Source organism: Alexandromys fortis, unplaced genomic scaffold (assembly GCF_014885135.2).
Source record: "Alexandromys fortis isolate MF-2015 unplaced genomic scaffold, M_Fortis_MF-2015_v1.1 scaffold_27, whole genome shotgun sequence".
In the NCBI taxonomy this organism is placed as follows: domain Eukaryota; kingdom Metazoa; phylum Chordata; class Mammalia; order Rodentia; family Cricetidae; genus Alexandromys; species Alexandromys fortis.
The window spans coordinates 647,699-665,637 of NW_026067952.1; the positions used below are offsets into that span (position 1 = coordinate 647,699).

Sequence of the window (17,939 nt, forward strand, 5' to 3'; positions counted from 1 at the left end):
ACGTCTGCGTCCCCCCCCCCCCCAGACTTGTCCTGAGAAGGGACCTTACCCCAGGGGCTCTGCATCTGCCAGAAAATCCCAATTCCCTGCCCACAGATCCTATAAGTAATGGCTCTGGTTCTTCGTAGAGAGGCAGGAAGCATCAATGGTCTAGACTTCCAGGTTCTGAAATGAGTTTGTGGACTTTCCTGAGCCTGCTACGTAGCCCAGGCTCCGTCTGTATCCTTGCCTCATCTGCATTCAGCCTGCCAGTACTAACCCTGCTTCTCACACCTTGGCCTCTGTCCTCTTGTTTGCTAATATCTTTCTGTTCCAGCTGTGCTCATCCCCCCTGCTCCAGCCCAGGCCACACCCTGGCCATGCCAGTTCTTCCCCGTGTATCCCTAGGAGTGGGTCTGGCTTGTCTGCTCTTTTGTGAGCTGTCCTGAGTCACACTGAGTGTCCCCTATTACCTTGCCTCCATCTGAGGGGACTGAAGGACCAAACTCATAGGCCTCTTCTTGTATTACTGTGGTCCCCAGCACACTGGGTTCCTGGAAGCTCTCAGAAGTGGAAGAGCTTGGACAGGAAGTTGACCAGCTGTGGAACCCTGTTTGGGACATTGCGGAGCAGAGGTGCCTACCGTGGAGTAGCTCTGGGAGTGGCTTTGTCTTTCTAAGGTTGATTCTGGCTCCTAAGAATAAAGGGAGTGGCCAAGCAGAGTGGTATATGTTTCTAATTCTAGCATCCGGAAGCTGAGGTAAGTGAATCTTCAAGGCCAACCTTGTCTACTTAGCAAGTTCCAAGCCAGCCAAGAGCTGGTCCACCTAGGCATGGCCCTTCAGAGGGTAGGAGGTACTTAGAATATGCCCTCCTCCTTAACCTTCTACTGTCTGCTTCGGCTAACATCCTGCCCACCCTGCCTTAGCCTTCCTCTTCTGGGGTACCCAGGTCCCAGGTAAGCCAATCTCTCAGATGAGCCATGCCCAGACAGGTAACACCCCTGGTTCCTTCCCTGGCCTCACTAGCAGCGCTGTGGGTACTTTTGAGACAGTTCACTGGGGACCTCAGTTCCCTGTGAACCCCCACAGGGACTCGACAAAGTCTCAAGTTGGGGGTTTTGGTCTTTGTCCAGGGATGTTAGCTTTTGTGAGGCTTGGTAGTCACATTCTGAGCAGGGAACGAGAGTTATCTTAGAGAAACAGAACGAGTAGCCCAGGTTAGTGGACAGTCATACCCGTGTGAAGAAGATTCCAGTCACCTGATGGTGGTGGCCTGGGACCTCAGCTTCAGGCACCGGGCACATTTTCTCCCTGAGAGGCAGCAGGGCACTGAGGCCTCACACCTTTGCCAGGGTCACATGGCTGGGCCTGAGAGTTGACTGTTGTGTCCTGGATTTGCAGCTGGTACTTCAGTGGGATCAGCAGAACTCAGGCCCAGCAGCTGCTCTTGTCTCCTGCCAATGCACCAGGGGCCTTTCTCATCCGGCCCAGCGAAAGCAGCATCGGGGGATATTCCCTGTCAGGTACTCAGACAACCCCTCAAGACCTCATATCTTGCTCAGCTCTCCTTGGCCAGACCCTCTTGACTTTGGAGTGGTTGGTCCCTATACTGGAAGCCCTTATATAGACAAGTTAGCCATCAAGCTCCCTCCCTTCCTTTCTCCCTCTCCCCACTTTCTCCATTCACGACCTAGCAGACTTAATGTTTCATTCAACATGTACCTACTTAACACTCTTAGTCCCCAGGCCCCCCTGGCTGTCCTGTGGCCCGTAGCTTCTCATGTCCCCTCTTGCACAGAGTATTGTTGACCTCAGTGACCCCCACGGCCAATCTAAGTGGAGCCACTTGGGATGCTGGGATATGGGTATCTGAGGCAGGTGCAGCCAAGACACTGTTACTTATTTCTGTCTCCAGTCCGGGCCCCAACCAAAGTCTGCCACTACCGCATCTGCATGGCACCCAGTGGCGGCCTCTACCTGCAGGAGGGCCGGCTCTTCCCCAGCCTGGACGCATTGCTTGATTACTACAAGACCAACTGGAAGCTGATTCAGAACCCTCTGTTGCAGCCCTGCATACCCCAGGTGGACCTGAGACAGTCTCCATATCTGGGGACCACCGAGGACCCTATCTTAGAGTCTCCCTCTGGCCTAGACTTGGCCAGGGAATATCCAGTGTCAATGGCTTCTTCATTCTGATGGGGTTGCCCCCATTCACCAGTTTTATCTCCTCTGAGGCTGTTGGAAGACTGGGGACCCTCAAGGGGGATAGGATGTTCCCAGTTCTGCCGGGCATCAGGAGGAGTCAAGGCTAGTGTGGGAAGGCACCCAGATCTGCTTCAAGTCCTGAGGGCAGAAGCTGAGAGAGGAGATATTGTTTCCCCTAGTATCTGATATTACTGGGTGCAGGGCAGCAATCTGGTTCCTCTGGTTCTGTAATCACAGCCTAGCCAGGGGTTATAATGAGTGTTTGTAGACGGATGTCCGGCTCTGGTAAAGCGGACGCATAAGTCCCCAAAGCAATTAGCTTTCTAGCTCTGGGCTTGGCCTCCTGGAGGTCAGCTATGGGCTCCCCTTTTTCCCTGACTGGGCCCGGAGTGAGGGAATGCTGGGGAGGGAAAGGCTGAGACCTGTTGCTGGGGTTCTTCCTGAGACTCACAGGGAGGCTAGGTTCAAACAGGAGCTGGGGGAGTCTTAGGCAGCACACTGAGTGTTCCTTCCCACAGATGCCCCTGGCTCAGGACGAGTGGGAACGACCACGATCAGAATTTGTCCTTCGGAGAAAGCTGGGTGAAGGCTTCTTCGGGGAGGTGTGGGAAGGCCTGTGGCTGGGCTCTATGCCTGTGGCGGTGAAGGTTATCAAATCAGGTGAGGCCTTGCTCCCAGGCTTGGGCAGCACTGCCCTCTGACCCCGGAGCCTGGGGCAGTGGTGGCCAAGCACAGTCCTTTCCACAGCTGACATGAAACTGGCAGACCTCACCAAGGAGATTGAGGCGCTGAAGAGCTTGAGGCATGAGCGACTGATCCGGCTGCACGCCATATGCTCCCTGGGTGAACCCGTGTACATCGTTACTGAACTCATGGGCAAGGGCAACCTGCAGGTCTACTTGGGCAGTGAGTGAATACCCTCCCCGAAATCACCCTGCAGCGGCCACATCTGCCAGCCCTCATGATAGCATTCAAGCCCTGGGTCCACCAAACAGAATCTTTAGGCCTTTGGAAGAGACACATGTGGCCCAGGATGCAGACATCTGGTCCTACTGAGCCTCTGGTCAGCAGAGGCATTGAGGCCAAGGGTCTGGGCCAGGCCTACATTTGGCTACCTTGGGGGTAGTCTGGGTTAAGTACTATCTCTCTTGGGGGTCCAGGGAGGTGCCAAGAAGCAGCTTGCACTGGGGCCTGTGGTGAGGGCAGGACTCCCTTTTCCATTTTGTTCCTCGCCTGCTAGGCCTTAGCTGGTGGTGCTGTTCTCACTTCCTCCGAGATGGGGGGAGCCAAGGCACAGAGGAAGATTGTGTGCGTGTGCGCACTTGTCTTACTGGCTATCAGCCTGTGCCCTCGGGAGTTCCGCCACCCCACCCCTCTCTCTGCAGGCCCTGAGGGAAAGGCCCTGAACCTGCCTCACCTACTGGGGTTTGCCTGCCAGGTAGCTGAGGGCATGAGCTACCTGGAGGAACGACGTGTCGTTCACCGGGACTTGGCCGCCAGGAACGTGCTCGTGGGTGATGACCTCACCTGCAAGGTAGCTGATTTTGGCCTGGCCAGGCTGCTCAAGGTCAGTGGGGCTCGAGGCTCCTAACCCCGGCAGAGGGGAAGGCATTGCTCTGAGTTCCCCACCATTACCCTCATCCCCAGGATGATGTCTACTCCCCAAGCAGTGGCTCCAAGATCCCTGTCAAGTGGACAGCACCGGAGGCAGCTAACTACCGTGTCTTCTCCCAGAAGTCAGATGTCTGGTCCTTTGGCATCTTGCTGTATGAGGTCTTCACTTATGGCCAGTGTCCCTATGAAGGTGAGCTGTCTGAGAGGCAACTATAATTCATCATAGCAAGTTTAGTCAGAGGGAGGTAGCCTGGGGTCCTCCCTGAGAGAAGAGATATACCCTGCCCTGGGAGTCACTGATCCCCAAAGATAACCTGGATAGGGGCTGGAGAACCAGCACAGACTGGTCTTGCAGAGGCTGGGGTTGGGGGAATCTCTTTGGTGTCACCCAGACAGAATCAAGGCAGCTGCTGCCTGGCCCCTCTCGCTGGCCCCTTACCAGGAATGACCAACCATGAGACACTACAGCAGATCAGCCGTGGATACCGCCTGCCACGCCCAGCTGCCTGCCCAGCAGAGGTCTATGTGCTTATGGTGGAGTGCTGGAAGAGCAGCCCCGAGGAGCGTCCCACCTTCGCCACACTGAGGGAGAAGCTGAACACGATACACCGGCGGCTCCATCTGAGCCTCACGTGACCACGTCTCCAGCCCCACAGGCAGCAGTTCTGGCAACTGCTTCCTGAAGGGTGTCTCCCCAGGGAACGCTCGTCACTAACACACACGGGAGATGCTATACACCTGGGAACGGCAACAGCCTGCGAGAACCAAACACACCAGATGGATACATGCAGACAGGGCCTGGTCATGAGTACCCACTTAGAAGTGAGGGCTGATGTCCTCCTCCTGGCATAGTTTGAATCCCTGGTGTTTCCAAAGTGTTGATACACAGAAGGGCTGTAAGAAAGTGCTGGACAAAGGAATTCCAGCAAAGCCAGCCGTTTCCTCCCTGCCCTCACCTCACTCTGGGTTCCTCTGCTCCCTCCTAAGATCGGGGATGAGAAGCCCAATTTCTCTCAAGTCTTACTGTGGATTTGATGGAATATCTGGTGTGAGGGTTCCCAAGTGTATCTCAGCCTTTTGAGCTGGGTACTCAGAGGAGACAGTAGCATCCCCTGCCCAGCCCACTGCCCCACAGGTATGGGGAAACCTTAGGCACACAGAGTCAGCTCCAATAAATGTGTTCTAAACGGATTCACATAGCGGCTCCCAGAATGGAGTGCTGGAGACTCTAAAAGATGGGAGCCGAAGCGGCATTACAGTGTGGACCCCCAAGATATTAGCGGTGAAGATTGCCGGAGCCAAGTGAATAGCCTCTTCCAGTTCCCCGGCCTGGGGCTGAAGTCAGAAGGCTTTTCAGTTTCAGAAAGGTGGTCAGAACTCCTAGACCTTTTCCAGATGCAGAAGGATGGAGACATAGGGAGGGTTCTGACAACCAGACAACCTACTTTCTGGGGCAAAGCCCCTGTGGGTCACTTTTGTGTTTGAGCATGACACCTGCAGAAGTTGGGTCCTGGGTCACTCAACACTTTAACCAGGAGTGGTACACTGGGGATTAGGGGCCTCTGCTCAGGGACCCAAGGCCATTTCACTCTCCCAGAAGCTGTATCCAGAAGGCTGTAAGGCAGAAAGCCTGGCAGTCCCCTAGAGGAAATGGAATTTGGGGCCAGCTCTGCACCCACTGAGGCCAATTTGTTCATGATCACCAACCATATTTGTGGGTTGGGTAACAGGGAACTGGGAGCTGAACTTCACGTGTGACGTGTTAAGTTACAGCAAAGAGTTTGGGGCTTAGCCAGTCATGGGCTTTCTCGCGAGGAAGCAGGGCTGAATGAGAGGGACTGAGGGCATGGATTGCACCATAGATGGAGGTGGTGAGAACCCAGCCAACCTGGCTGCAGGTTCAGAACTGGATGGTCCTAGGAGCTGTGGAGTCCAGGCCAACAGAGTGTGCTGACGGTCTCTGTAGGTGACTGAGGCTTCTCTGCCTTAACCCGCAGCTCTGATCTCTGGAGGGGAAGAATCTGGAACTGGCAGTTGGCTGCGGGGGGGGGGGGGGGGCTCCCTGCCTTGCCAGCACACAGAACAGCAGTGTGGGCCCAAGGGCTGGTATAAGATGGTAGCATTCTGATGTTAAGAGGCTACCATGAGTCAAACCAGGAGGACACTAGAGACAGGATGGCACAGCCTGGGGAGAAAGATGGCACTGGGATTGTGGCCAAGCCACGGAAGCAGGTTTGGCTGGGTCTTGGCACATTCCTGTGTGTTTAGTCAACCAAAGATGAACAGGTTTGGCCCTCCTTGGAGAGGCCAAGGACTTTTGAGCTACCCGATGTATCTTCCATTGAGCTGCCCACGGTCTCATCTAGGGACACATAGCTGTCTGGGACACAGCTTGGACTCAGAGGCTCACAACTCGAGGGTTCTGGAGCAGACAAGGGAGGCAACCACAGAGTTCCTGAGGCTGACCTCTGCCTGTACCATCCTTCCTCCTTTCCTCTTCCTCCAATGCCTCTTCCCCACACCTTATAGTTGGGCTGGGTTGGTGTGAAGTTACTAAGTAATACATGTTGCTATCCTTAATCCTATTAGGAAGCCGGGGAGTCGTGCTATATAGCTCTTCAAAGAAAATTCAAGACCTGGCCCAGTTCTCACCAGTAGATTGTTAGCATGCGTATGGACCAGGGTTTGATCCTTAGCATGAAGCAGCACCATTCCCACGCTTCCCTGCCAAAAAAATGAAAAAAAAAAAAAAAAAAAAGAAAAGAAAAGAAAAGGACGAAAAAGATTCAAATAGTGCTGCAGCCTGGATAGCCGAGACTGGCAGGGGATGCCGGGATTGAGACACCAAGGCTTCTTTTCAGGTGGAAGAAGAACACCAACCTTTATTTTGCCGAGCAACCTTTATACCTCTACTCCTTCTGTGGAGACCAGCCGCTGGCCAGAAAGAACACAAACATCCTTGTCAATTACATGTTACGCATTCTTACGGACTTGTCAATTTCCCTTCCCACCCCTCTCTGTGGCTGTCCTCCTGTATAGGAGCACCCCATAGCGGACACAACTGATCAGCCGGTGTGAGAAAGGCAGTTAGGGTCCCTCTGGAGATGGGGAATCTTTGGAGTTTTAAAGGTTTAATGGGAGGAGAAGGGACAGTTAGGAAGACTAGAACAATCACAAGCAGGGCTGCCAGAAATTGGGGAAACATGGGAGGTGAGTTGGAAAGGGGCCTGGGAGGGGTGTGGGGGGTAGGTAGCAGCAAAGAACAGGAGGGAAGGTTGGGAAAGAGGGAGGAGGGGTTTCAGAGGCCCCGGTGGTATGGGCACGTCTTAGTCATTCCTCACTTTCTATGGCTGCCTTCTTGTGTACGTATCTGGGAAGACAGGACGGTGCCTGCTTCTTGAGCTGATGTCTATAGTCTACAGACAAGTCAGAAGATACCAGGAAGCCCTCTAAACCATCCCATAACCCACACAGATGTGTATGCCTTCATATCCCTTGGCTCTTGTTGTGTTCCCAGCTGTCAGCATGTGGTCTAGCATGCTGTCCTGGGGCGGGGGGGGGGGGGGGGCTTCTTCAGTATACAGGGGCATCTGAGCATTCTTACTTAAAGGAGCCAGAGTTTTATAGCAGCTCAGGCTGGGGTATGTCCTGTCTTGGTCCACAAGTCACACCCAGGCCCCTGCCACCCTTGTTTCTAATGCAGGTCCTACCTGATTGTCATGATGCCATCCCTAGATCTAGTCCTGCCAGTGTCTGGTGGGTGGACACCTATCCAGGGAGGTGGCTGTCAGGACTGTCAAGTCCTTCATGACTCTCAGTATCTGTTAGTGTGTGCTCCATTGGCAGGAGGCACCAGTCAGTGTGGGAGGGTTTCTTTGTAGAAAAGGCAGCTCCTGGCTCTCAACTCTGTTCCTTGTGTGTTCTAGCAACCTGCCCACCGTCCTTGAGATTTCCCACCACCGCTCCCCTCCCCATTCTTTGGCTCTAAGACTCACACCCAGGGGTTGAGGGCTCAGCTGATAGCTGTATGCTCACCGTCTAGTAGGCTATTCCTTGTAACTGCGACTGGACCTTGTAAAGAGGTTGTTTAGATGGCAGACTTCCACTGGAGAAGAGTGTGAACACCCGGCATGGATTGATCCTGAGGACAAAAGGACATACAGGGTCAGAAGGTCCTTTGGGGTGGAGACACTAGAGTCCATCTCCAATGGGTACTAGGAGAGGCTGCTCTTCTGACCGTCATAAGGAAGTAGGTGTGACTAGCTTGCTGGGGAAAATCCTGCCTGTCCCTGCCAGCAGCAAGTGTCTACAAGCAGCTCACAGCTGGCTCTGCCATAGAGCCTGCCATGATGTCTTGGGACAAGGACTACCCGGGCCCTAAGTACATAGGCCTTTGGGACTTCAAGGCGCGAACAAAGGATGAACTGAGCTTTCAGGCAGGAGACCTCCTGCGTGTCACCAGGAAGGAGGAAAAGTGGTGGTGGGCCACCCTGCTGGATGAGGCAGGCAAGGCCTTGGCTGAGGGCTATGTGCCCCACGATTACCTGGCTGAGAAGGAAACTGTGGAGTCTGAGCCGTGAGTGACCCTGGAGAGATGGTACAGGGGGAGGGGTGGGAATTGGGATGGACTGAGGAAGTCAGAGAGTATAAGATCCTAGCTAGACATTCAGTTGGTCATACTCTGATCCTTAACATCCTGGTACAAGGGTTGCCAATGGGGCTGTGCCTCTGTGTGGCACTGACTGGGGGAATGGGGCCTCTCCTTTGGACCTACCCATGACTACTTTCCAGCCATAAGTACTGTTCTGCTAGGACTCAGATAGGACAGAAGGGCCCAGTGTGGATTTTTAGGATGCTGGCTGTAAGGGACAAGATCTGTGTGGGAATTCAAGAGCTGTTGGAGGTGTGAAGTGCTCACTTTCCAAGCAGTCAGAACCAGATGTGCGACCTAGTTACAGGAAACCGAAGGCTACCGGGGCACGCCTATCTATCACCTATCACGTTTGGGTACATGGGGGTACATACCAACATGGTGGTATGTATCTTCATGTTCCCTCAAGAACCCCAGTTCACTGTTCCTGGCCACATACCTGAGCCCCTAGAGGCTTTGAGGAACTACAGTAGTGCCTAGTGTGGGCACTGCCCACAGCCACCCAATTGCTCTGGGCTAAGGTTCGGAAGGGTCCAGCAGGAGGGGTCTCTTGTTTTGCTCCTCAGGCCCCCCCTCCCTAACTCCTCATCTCACATTGAGCACCTGTTGTGCTCAGTGGAAGACTGAGCGCACAGGAGACAAAAACCAGTGGTAAACGGTACCTATGACAGTTTCAGAAACGGGCTCATGATGGGAACAAGGTAGATGGGTGGTGTACATGAAAGACCGAGATGAGTCAGGTGGTGGCACATGCCTTTAGCACTCAGGGGATAAAGGCAGATGGATCTGTAAATTCAAGGGCAGTCTGGTCTACGTAGTGAGGTCCTGTGGTGAGGGAAGGGGAGCAGAAAGAAGGGATCCTGTATAGAGAAGAGGCCACTATAGCAAGAGCGAAGGCCCCGAGGTGCTGAGACTCCAACACAGGTGAAGAAGTCAGAAGAGCAAAGCAGAGGCGGCCAAGTGGTCAGAGGGGTCTGTGGGAGAGATGAGAACTTCAAGAGTTTGAGATGAATGTTGGGCTCCCTATGGAGCCCATGTTCCAACCATTCTTGAGGGAGTTGGAGACTCCATGGACAGAGATGACCTATGGAATTCCAATGACCTATGGACTTTCACCTGTAGTTCAGTTCAGGCATGTCCAGCCCGTGTGTTGGAAGCTAGCATGTAGAAAGACTTCGATGGGAGAGTATGTGCCACTGTGTCTATGCAAGTAGATAAGGGTGTGCTTAACAGTATATGTGCATACTTGTGTAAGCATGCAAATGTGAGTGCATGGATGGGTGTGTGTGTCTGTGCACATAAGTGCACATGTGCAAATGGCTACATGATTATGTGAACAGGTGTATGAAAGTGTAAGCCAGGAAGCAGCCCTGGGGAGCTGGTGGGATCCCTCTCCCCCCTACTTCTGGGCCAAGGCTGGGATCTGTAGGTCTGTGTTGTGGGATTCCCCTCTGTAGGCTGTGAATATGTTTTATTGTCATTGGTTAATAAAGAAGCTGCTTTCAGCCAATGGCTTAACAGAATATAGCCAGGTTAGAATATATATATATGTATATATATATATATATATATATATAGAGAGAGAGAGAGAGAGAGAGAGAGAGAGAGTGTGTGTAGGTGGAGTCAGAGAGATGCCATGTAGCTGCAGAAGGAGACAGACACCCTGGAACCTTGCTGATAAACAATGAGCCTCGTGGTAATTCACAGAATAATAGAAATGGGTTATTTTAAGATATAGGTGCTAGCTGGCAATACGCCTAAGTGATTGGTCAAGCGGTGTTTTAATTAATATAGTTTCTGTGTGATTATTTTGAGTCTAGGCAGCTAGGAAATGAATGAGCAGCTTCCATCAACAGGTCTGGTCCCCATGATGGAACTGTAAGCCTTTGGGGGGGTGGACTGATACACAGGTGGTCATCGTCCAGAGCAGGATGATAGGTAGTGCTTTCCTATTCTACTTCCGGGCCATTTAGGGTTTCTGGGGTCCACAATGGGCCCAAAGGCCTCTGCAGGGTTGGGAGCAGCATGAGAGAGAGGCAGCTTAGTTGGGAGCCGGGGTAGCTAGGACTCCAGATGGACATGGCAAGGGTTAGAGAGTTGAGAGACTGGGTGGATGTGGGGCTGGGGTGAGGATCAAGAGGCTGAGGTTGACTTTCTCCCCTGCAGGTGGTTCTTTGGTTGCATCTCCCGCTTGGAGGCCATGGACAGGCTGCAGGCTGAGGACAACTCAAAGGGAGCCTTCCTGGTCAGAGTCAGCAAGAAGCCAGGAGCAGACTATGTCCTTTCTGGTACTGCTTCTCAGATCTCCCCTCACCTATGCTGGCTCTGAGGCTCTCTCGACCACATGGTCATCTGCCTTTCTTCTGGTTGTGAAGTCGGGGACATCTTTCTCTTCCACTGGAAGCCCCGACTTCTCCAATTTTCAGTCTTTGGGGGCAGAAAGCCAGGGGTTCTTCAAGCTGGGTTTTTCCCCGTGCTTTCTGGCATGTCTTGTGTGTGTCATGGAAGCCAAGGCTTCACAGGTGTTCCACTGAACACAAGGCCCAGTAATTTCCTGCACTCCATGGCTTATGACAGGAGGGCCAGGTAGCCATGGGCAAGCAGTGTTCAGGGTGGGATCAGGGGTAGGAAGAGTGGGGGACATCCAAGGTAGGATGCATGCTTATGCCTCTTTCTGCCGGCCACCCACCCCAGTGCGGGACACTCAGGCCGTGCGACATTACAGGATCTGGAGGGATGACATGGGCTGGCTGCACCTGAATGAGGCGGTATCCTTCCCCGGCCTGTCTGAGCTTGTGGACTACCACAAGACCCAGAGCCTGTCCCACGGCCTGAAACTGACCATGCCCTGCTGTAAGGTAGGCCATTGGCTCCTCTGTGACACAGTTGCTTGGGGTCAGACAAGTGGAGTACAATGTGGGGGCAGGAGGGGTTCCGAAGATGGCATTCCTCTTGACTGTCACTCTTACTACACTGGCTCACCAGAGTTCAGTTGTGCCCCTGCCAAGTCCTGACCCCTGGTAAGCCTGACGACAAGGGTTGCTGACCAATTGCCTGAGGGAGCTTATCAACCTTGGTGGATGAAGACAGCTGCATTTTTACGCAAGACACGCAGATATTACTACGCTGGATGTATCTCTGAATTTAAAGATAAACAGGGCTCCTATCGTGGGGTTCAGAGCAAACCCTTCCTGAAGACAGAAGATAAACTGAGTGACCCAGCTATCACTCCTACCACCACCATCACCCTTTCTGTTTCTCCAGCAAAAATCTGAGTCCTTGCCTCACTGGGATGACTGGGAGAGGCCAAGGGAGGAGTTCACGCTCTGTAAGAAGCTGGGGGCCGGCTACTTTGGGGAGGTCTTCGAAGGGCTCTGGAAGGACCAGATCCGTGTGGCCGTGAAAGTGATCTCTAGAGGTGAGTGGGTCACATGCTACTTCCATCCTAGCCCTGCCAGTGGGCATGTCGAGTCTCACCACACTGAGGGCATCCCAACATCCTGACTGGGCACCTGCATCATGGTGGGAGTCATTTCTTCCACCTGTACCCATTTTTATTGAAACAAGTCACCGGAAGTTTGAGTTTCACCCAGAATCCCAGCCTCGCCCTCAGGTTTATACCCAATACCTCAAACATCAGGTCAGCCAAGACCTTGATAACATCCACCTGGGAAATGTTGGTCAGGTGGGGCATAGGAGAGCAGATGATACATCGGGTTTAGGGCACCAAGGCAAGGCCTTGGTGGTGGGGGCTTTAGCCGTTGTCTCCCTAGGCTGCCCGTATTTCCTGAGCTGTTTCAGGAGGCCCTAGCTCCTCCTTGGGGCACAGGTCAAGGGCTGTATTCACTGAGACTGGTGTCTCTCAGACAACCTTCTACACCAGCACACCTTCCAGTCTGAGATCCAGGCCATGAAGAAGCTGCGGCACAAGCACATCCTGGCACTGTATGCTGTGGCATCTGCAGGGGATCCGGTCTACATCATCACGGAGCTCATGCCCAAGGGGAATCTGCTGCAGTTATTGCGGGGTAAGTGGCAAGCTTCACCTTCCTTTCCCTGAGATGAAAGTGCAGGAGGCAGCAGGACACACACACAGAGAGACACACACACAGACACAGACACACAGAGACACACACACAGACACACACACACTCACAGATATGCAGACCCCACCCATTCCTGCCTGACCCACACAAAACAGCTGGGAGTTCCCAGATAACCTTGTTGCTTTCTGGTTTAAAAAGATACTTTTTCTTTCTTTTCTTTTCTTTCCTTTTCTAAGCAGTGGTTGTTTGGGTTGGGACTGGAGAGGTGGCTCAACAGGTTAGGGCACTTATTGTTCTTACAAAGGACCAGAGTTTAGTTTCCAGCACCCACATGCTATCCATGATTCTAGTTCTAACACCCTCTTCTGGCCTCTGGAGGCACCAGGCATGCATACAGTACACAGACATACATGCAGGCAAAATACTCAGATACTTAAAATATATTTAAAAACTGAAGAGGGAAGCCGAGCAAAGTGGCACAGGCCTTTAATCCCAGCACTCAGAGACAGGTTGAACTCTGAGTTCGATGCCAGCCTGGTCTACAGAGCAAGTTCCAGGATAGCCAGAGCTACACAGAGAAACTCTGTCTTGAATCCCTGCTCACCACCACTACCACCACCACCACCAACAACAAAAAAATCCCCTAAAGATGGAGATCAAGGAAAGGCATACACATGTATACATGTGCACGTACCCATAGTAACAAGTAACACACACACTACATCCCCTCATACACACAAATTAACAAAACAAAACAAAAACCAAAATGGCTGGGGAGATGGCTCGGTGGGTGGGTACAGTGTTTGCTATGGAAGCATGAGGACCTGCATTTTCAATCTCCAGACTATTGTAAAGCTAAGCATGGAAGCAGCCTGTTATCCCAAGGCTCCTACCGTGAGATGGGAGGAAATGGGAGAATCCTTGTTTTCTCTGGCTCTGCACCAAACAACAAAAACTCTCCTCATAATTGTCAGTCATGAAGACTAACATCCAAGATTGTCTTCTGACCGCCACACACATGTCCACATACATGTATACATACATGACAATGAAGAAAAGCAAATGACTTAAACTATGACGAATCTACCAGTGCCTGATCATAAAGTTTGAAAAGGTACCGATAAGTACAGAAAAGAACACCCGTCCACAATCTCTATACCCACTGTTAACTGAGGTCACTGCTATAGGCTCTGTGTAGCCTGCTGGTGAACTGCTTCTGCCCACCAGCCCCTCTCTCTTCTTGAGACCTGCTGTCCTGTCACAACTAAACACACTGATACACAAACACATGCAAAACACTGACACACACAAATATAGACCTTCACACACGGCACAGACACACCCTCACACAACTCTCACCCACAAGAGGACACCCCCGTCTGTTTTCTTCAACACAAAACCAGACCATCTTCATCAGCTGAGATGCGGTACAAAGATGTCGCCCAGCTTCACACATCAGTGAAAGGGAATGGGGCGGCGTAGGACAATCGATCATGCCTGGCGCATATGTATCACGTCATGTGTAGGGTAATCGTGCCTGGGGCATATGTATTACGTGTAGGGCAATCGATCATGCCTGGGGCATATGTATCACGTGTAGTGCAGTCGTGCCTTGGACATATGTATTAACACATCGCTAGCATCTGGAAGAGCAAAGTGTAGTCTACATGTTTCATAAGCGGTTTCTGCAGGAAGTAGTCTTTCAGAAACAAAACACATGCCCCTTGTAGGCATAACACTGGTTGGATGTGCAACCTCTAGAAAGTCCAGTGGCTACCATACACCAAGACTATCTTGCAGCAACATCTTTGCCCGTAGATTGCTTTATAATCCCTGGAAAGGGTGTGGGACAGAGTATGTGTGTGTTCTTCGTCTCTAAGTACAGAACTGCAGAAGGGCTAGGGCTGTCCATGTTCCAATTAAGCCAGCCCAGCTGCCCTCTGCTGGAGCCTTCACAGCCGCAACAAATGAGAACTGAGCTCTGGCCAATTGACTTTGGCCTCTTATCACCCTGCAGACTCCGGTGAGAAAGGCCTGCCTATTTCGGAACTGCTGGACTTTGCATCACAGGTTGCTGAGGGCATGTGCTACCTGGAATCTCAGAATTACATCCACCGTGACCTGGCTGCTAGGAATGTTCTTGTTACAGGGAACAATCTCTGCAAAGTGGGGGACTTCGGGCTGGCCAGGCTTGTCAAGGTAGGACCCTTGGAAGTAGAAGCCAGAAGCAGGAATGGGGATTTATTTTGCAAGCCTTGAGCTGAACCCAGCCACGGGAAAGATGAGTTCTCGATAGGGTGGTGTTAACAGGCAAGGGAATGGCTTCATTCATACAGCCACAGCCTTGTTTATGCCACACTGGCCCAGCTCTGGGTACCTTGGACACAGCCATATGCATTGAGCTTTTCCTGTTCCCACACATTGCAGCTCTTCCCTTGTCGTGAACTGGCACTTTTGATACAAAGGGCCTAGCCATGATTCTAGCTGCATTGGTAGCAGTTACCTCTGGTAGCTGTGGGGTGGTGTCGGTGGGTCAGATGATAAGGAAGTGTGTTTACACCTTCCCACTAGGACCTTGGCATCCGTGCCTGTCCATGCTACATAGGAAGGGTAAAAGCAGTAGCTCCCTCTAGGGTCAGGGCCCCACAACAAGCCATCTTATTACAGGAGGACATCTACCTTTCCCACAACCACAACATCCCCTACAAATGGACAGCACCTGAGGCACTCTCCCGAGGGCATTACTCCATCAAATCTGATGTCTGGTCTTTTGGGATTCTCCTCTATGAAATTTTCAGCAAGGGGCTGGTGCCCTATCCAGGTATTATCCCCAAAATGCCCCCAAATGTGGACAGGCAGTGAGGTGGAGTGGGGGGCAGGTCTTGAATGGCTGACAGATATGACAGGAGCTACTTTCCAGAGCCTCCAGAGCCCCATCCCTGTTCTGTTCTTTGAGCATCCAGGAGCTGCTGCTGAGATCACTTCCTGGAGACATTGTCCTCAGGGAAGGACACAGACAGTGTGCTAGAAAATGTTCAGAGTATGGCGGTGGTCATTCTTGTTGGAGACAGCATTCAGGGAGGGGCCAAAGGCAGCTGGGTGTAGCTTTCAGGGATTGGAGGGTGGACACTAGCTTCTTAGCTCTCATTTCTCTCCTCCCATGGGCCACAGGCATGTCCAATCATGAGGCCTTCCTGAGGGTGAATGCCGGCTACCGCATGCCATGCCCCCAGGATTGCCCACCCACCATGCACAAACTGATGCTCAGCTGCTGGAGCTCAGACCCCAAACAGAGACCTTGCTTCAAAGCCCTGTGTGAGAAGCTCTCCGACACCAGCTGGTATGAGAACCTGGTCTGAGCTCCTTGGATGTGGCCAGGACCCATGGAAGAGAGACTTCATGATTATCCTGGACCCCCACCGAAGCTGCGCACCATCCTTCAGCTTGCCGAGATGAAGGAATAGAAAACATACCAAGCATACCTCAGATACTCCATGCTGTAAAGGAAAAAGTGAAGAGGGAGCCATACTCCGTTCCCATCTATCTTCCGGGAGACAGTTCACAAAATCCCAGAGGCCATCCCGGCTTCCTCCCTTCTGTGAAGACTTCATATGACAGAGAAGCCAAGAAGGGTCTCAGCAACAGGCCTGGGAGTTCTTGGCAGCACATCCCTTCCAGAGCGTACCTGTCCTTGGCCACTCCTCTGCTCAGCTATCCACACACTCCCCACCCCTTGGCACCTTAATTCCTCAGACTCCTGTGTCGCAGAGCAAGTTTTGGAGCTTCAGGTCCTTTCCCTTCAGAGACAGCTGCTTCTGTCCTGAGCTCATGAGACACAACACCCTTTGTAGAAAACCACTGACCCCATGCTCTGCCCCGTCCTCCGTTCTCCCCTTTCTGTTTGGACCTGACTCTTCCCAGATGACTCTGGCCCAGAGCTGCTTTCCTGTCTCCAGTGTTCTGAAGCCCAGCCGGACTATCTGTTCTCTGTGTCAGCTCCTTATGCTTGGACATTGGGGCCGCAGTTCTCAGGGGGTGAGAGTACCCCAAAAGCATCTACCGGAGGATGCCTTACTGCAAGTGGGTATAACCCTCTCAGCACAAACCTACCAGCTGTTTCCAGACTGACCTCTCAAATCGGGTGAACGTGCCCCAGCCTCCCTTGAGGAAATGTCCTCTCTGAATCCAAGAGATGACACTGTCTGTGCTACTTCCTGTAAAGTCAAGCTGTCTTTTAAAAATACAGCCCTCAGCTGGATGATGGTGCACACCATTAATCCCAGCACTTGGGAGGCAGAGACAGGCGGATCTCTGTGAGTTTGAGGACAGCATAGCCTACAAAGCAAGTTCCAGAAGCTCCAAAGCTACACAGGGAAACTCTGTCTCAGGGAAAAAAAAAGTGTTGGTAAAATAAAAACAGGTATGTTCTCGGGTGTGTCAGCGCTGAGTATGTATGTTCTTAGGTGTGTCAGCACTGACTGATATAGACTAGTTAGTGGCTCTCAACCTTCCTAACGCTGTGACCCTTTAATACAGTTGCTCATGTCATGGTGACCCCCAACCATAAAATTATTTTTGTTGCTAGTTCATAACTGCAACCTTGCTTCTGTTATGAGTCGTAATGTAAATATTTTTGGAGGCAAAGGTTTGATAAGGGGGGTCACGACCCACAGGTTAAAATCATTGAACTAGATAGGCTGCCCGCCACCCCCAGTGTTTAAACAAGTTCATTAATTCTACTGGGTATTTAAAATGCTGAAGCCAGAAATGGAAGCCCAGAGCACCATACAGAGGAAGGACGTGACAGGGTGGTCTTTGCTTCTGTGGTGTTGGTGATATTTGCTTGATTAGTCACCAAGAGCAACTTTGTGCTGATACCTTGTGAGACCTTCATGACCATAACTGTTGAGTGGATAGGAATGTAAGCTGGGTAAAAGTTTAAATAAACTTTCAACAATAAAAGTCATTTTACAACCTTCAGCTTGTTCAGGCTTGAGAAATTTTTGTTATTCAACTTTGGGGTAATTCCTAAGGAAACATAAACTTAAGCTGATCTGCTTGTGGCCTCCGGTTTTACACAGGACGAAGGATCTGGGTAAATCTAAGATGCTGTGCAGTCTGTAGGACGAGCTGCCGCGGGGCCTGCAAAGGTTTCCTCCTTTGCCTAGTGCTGGCAGCCCATGGTTCATGGGTGCCTACATCCGAGTTTGCACTAGAACTGGGGGACCTAAGAGTTAGGAATGATAATAGTGTAATTAGAACCACTAGAAATGACGAGGAAAACCTCCTGTGTGCAAAGCAGATGAGGAAAACTCCATTTGTGGTAAGGCTGTCACTTAGAGAGGAAGAGAATCATTGAGTGTTCCAGATGATGAAAAGGAGAAAAAGATGACGGATCACCCCCACCCTCCAGCCCATTTTTTTTTTTTTTTTTTTTTTTTT

General features: G+C 51.8%; 2 protein-coding genes across 2 annotated transcripts in view; both read left to right on the plus strand.

Moving 5' to 3' along the window:
- Srms (src-related kinase lacking C-terminal regulatory tyrosine and N-terminal myristylation sites) overlaps window positions 1–5,651 on the plus strand; it is a 12,495-nt gene extending 6,844 nt beyond the window's left edge. Inside the window, exons 4-12 of the mRNA XM_050150884.1 lie at window positions 522–614; window positions 725–739; window positions 1,383–1,504; window positions 1,897–2,063; window positions 2,705–2,846; window positions 2,934–3,092; window positions 3,572–3,753; window positions 3,834–3,990; window positions 4,243–5,651. Of these exons, the coding sequence (XP_050006841.1) occupies window positions 522–614; window positions 725–739; window positions 1,383–1,504; window positions 1,897–2,063; window positions 2,705–2,846; window positions 2,934–3,092; window positions 3,572–3,753; window positions 3,834–3,990; window positions 4,243–4,436 (1,231 nt within the window). The 3' untranslated portion in view covers window positions 4,437–5,651. The remainder of the gene's footprint in view (window positions 1–521; window positions 615–724; window positions 740–1,382; window positions 1,505–1,896; window positions 2,064–2,704; window positions 2,847–2,933; window positions 3,093–3,571; window positions 3,754–3,833; window positions 3,991–4,242) is intronic.
- Window positions 5,652–7,419: 1,768 nt separating this feature from the next.
- On the plus strand, window positions 7,420–17,927 carry Ptk6 (protein tyrosine kinase 6). Its single transcript, XM_050150638.1, has 8 exons — window positions 7,420–8,376; window positions 10,618–10,739; window positions 11,146–11,309; window positions 11,716–11,869; window positions 12,318–12,479; window positions 14,515–14,696; window positions 15,165–15,318; window positions 15,669–17,927. Exons 1-8 carry the CDS (start codon window positions 8,147–8,149, stop codon window positions 15,854–15,856), a joined length of 1,356 nt encoding a protein of 451 aa, XP_050006595.1. The 5' UTR covers window positions 7,420–8,146; the 3' UTR covers window positions 15,857–17,927.
- The last annotated feature ends 12 nt before the right edge of the window (window positions 17,928–17,939 follow it).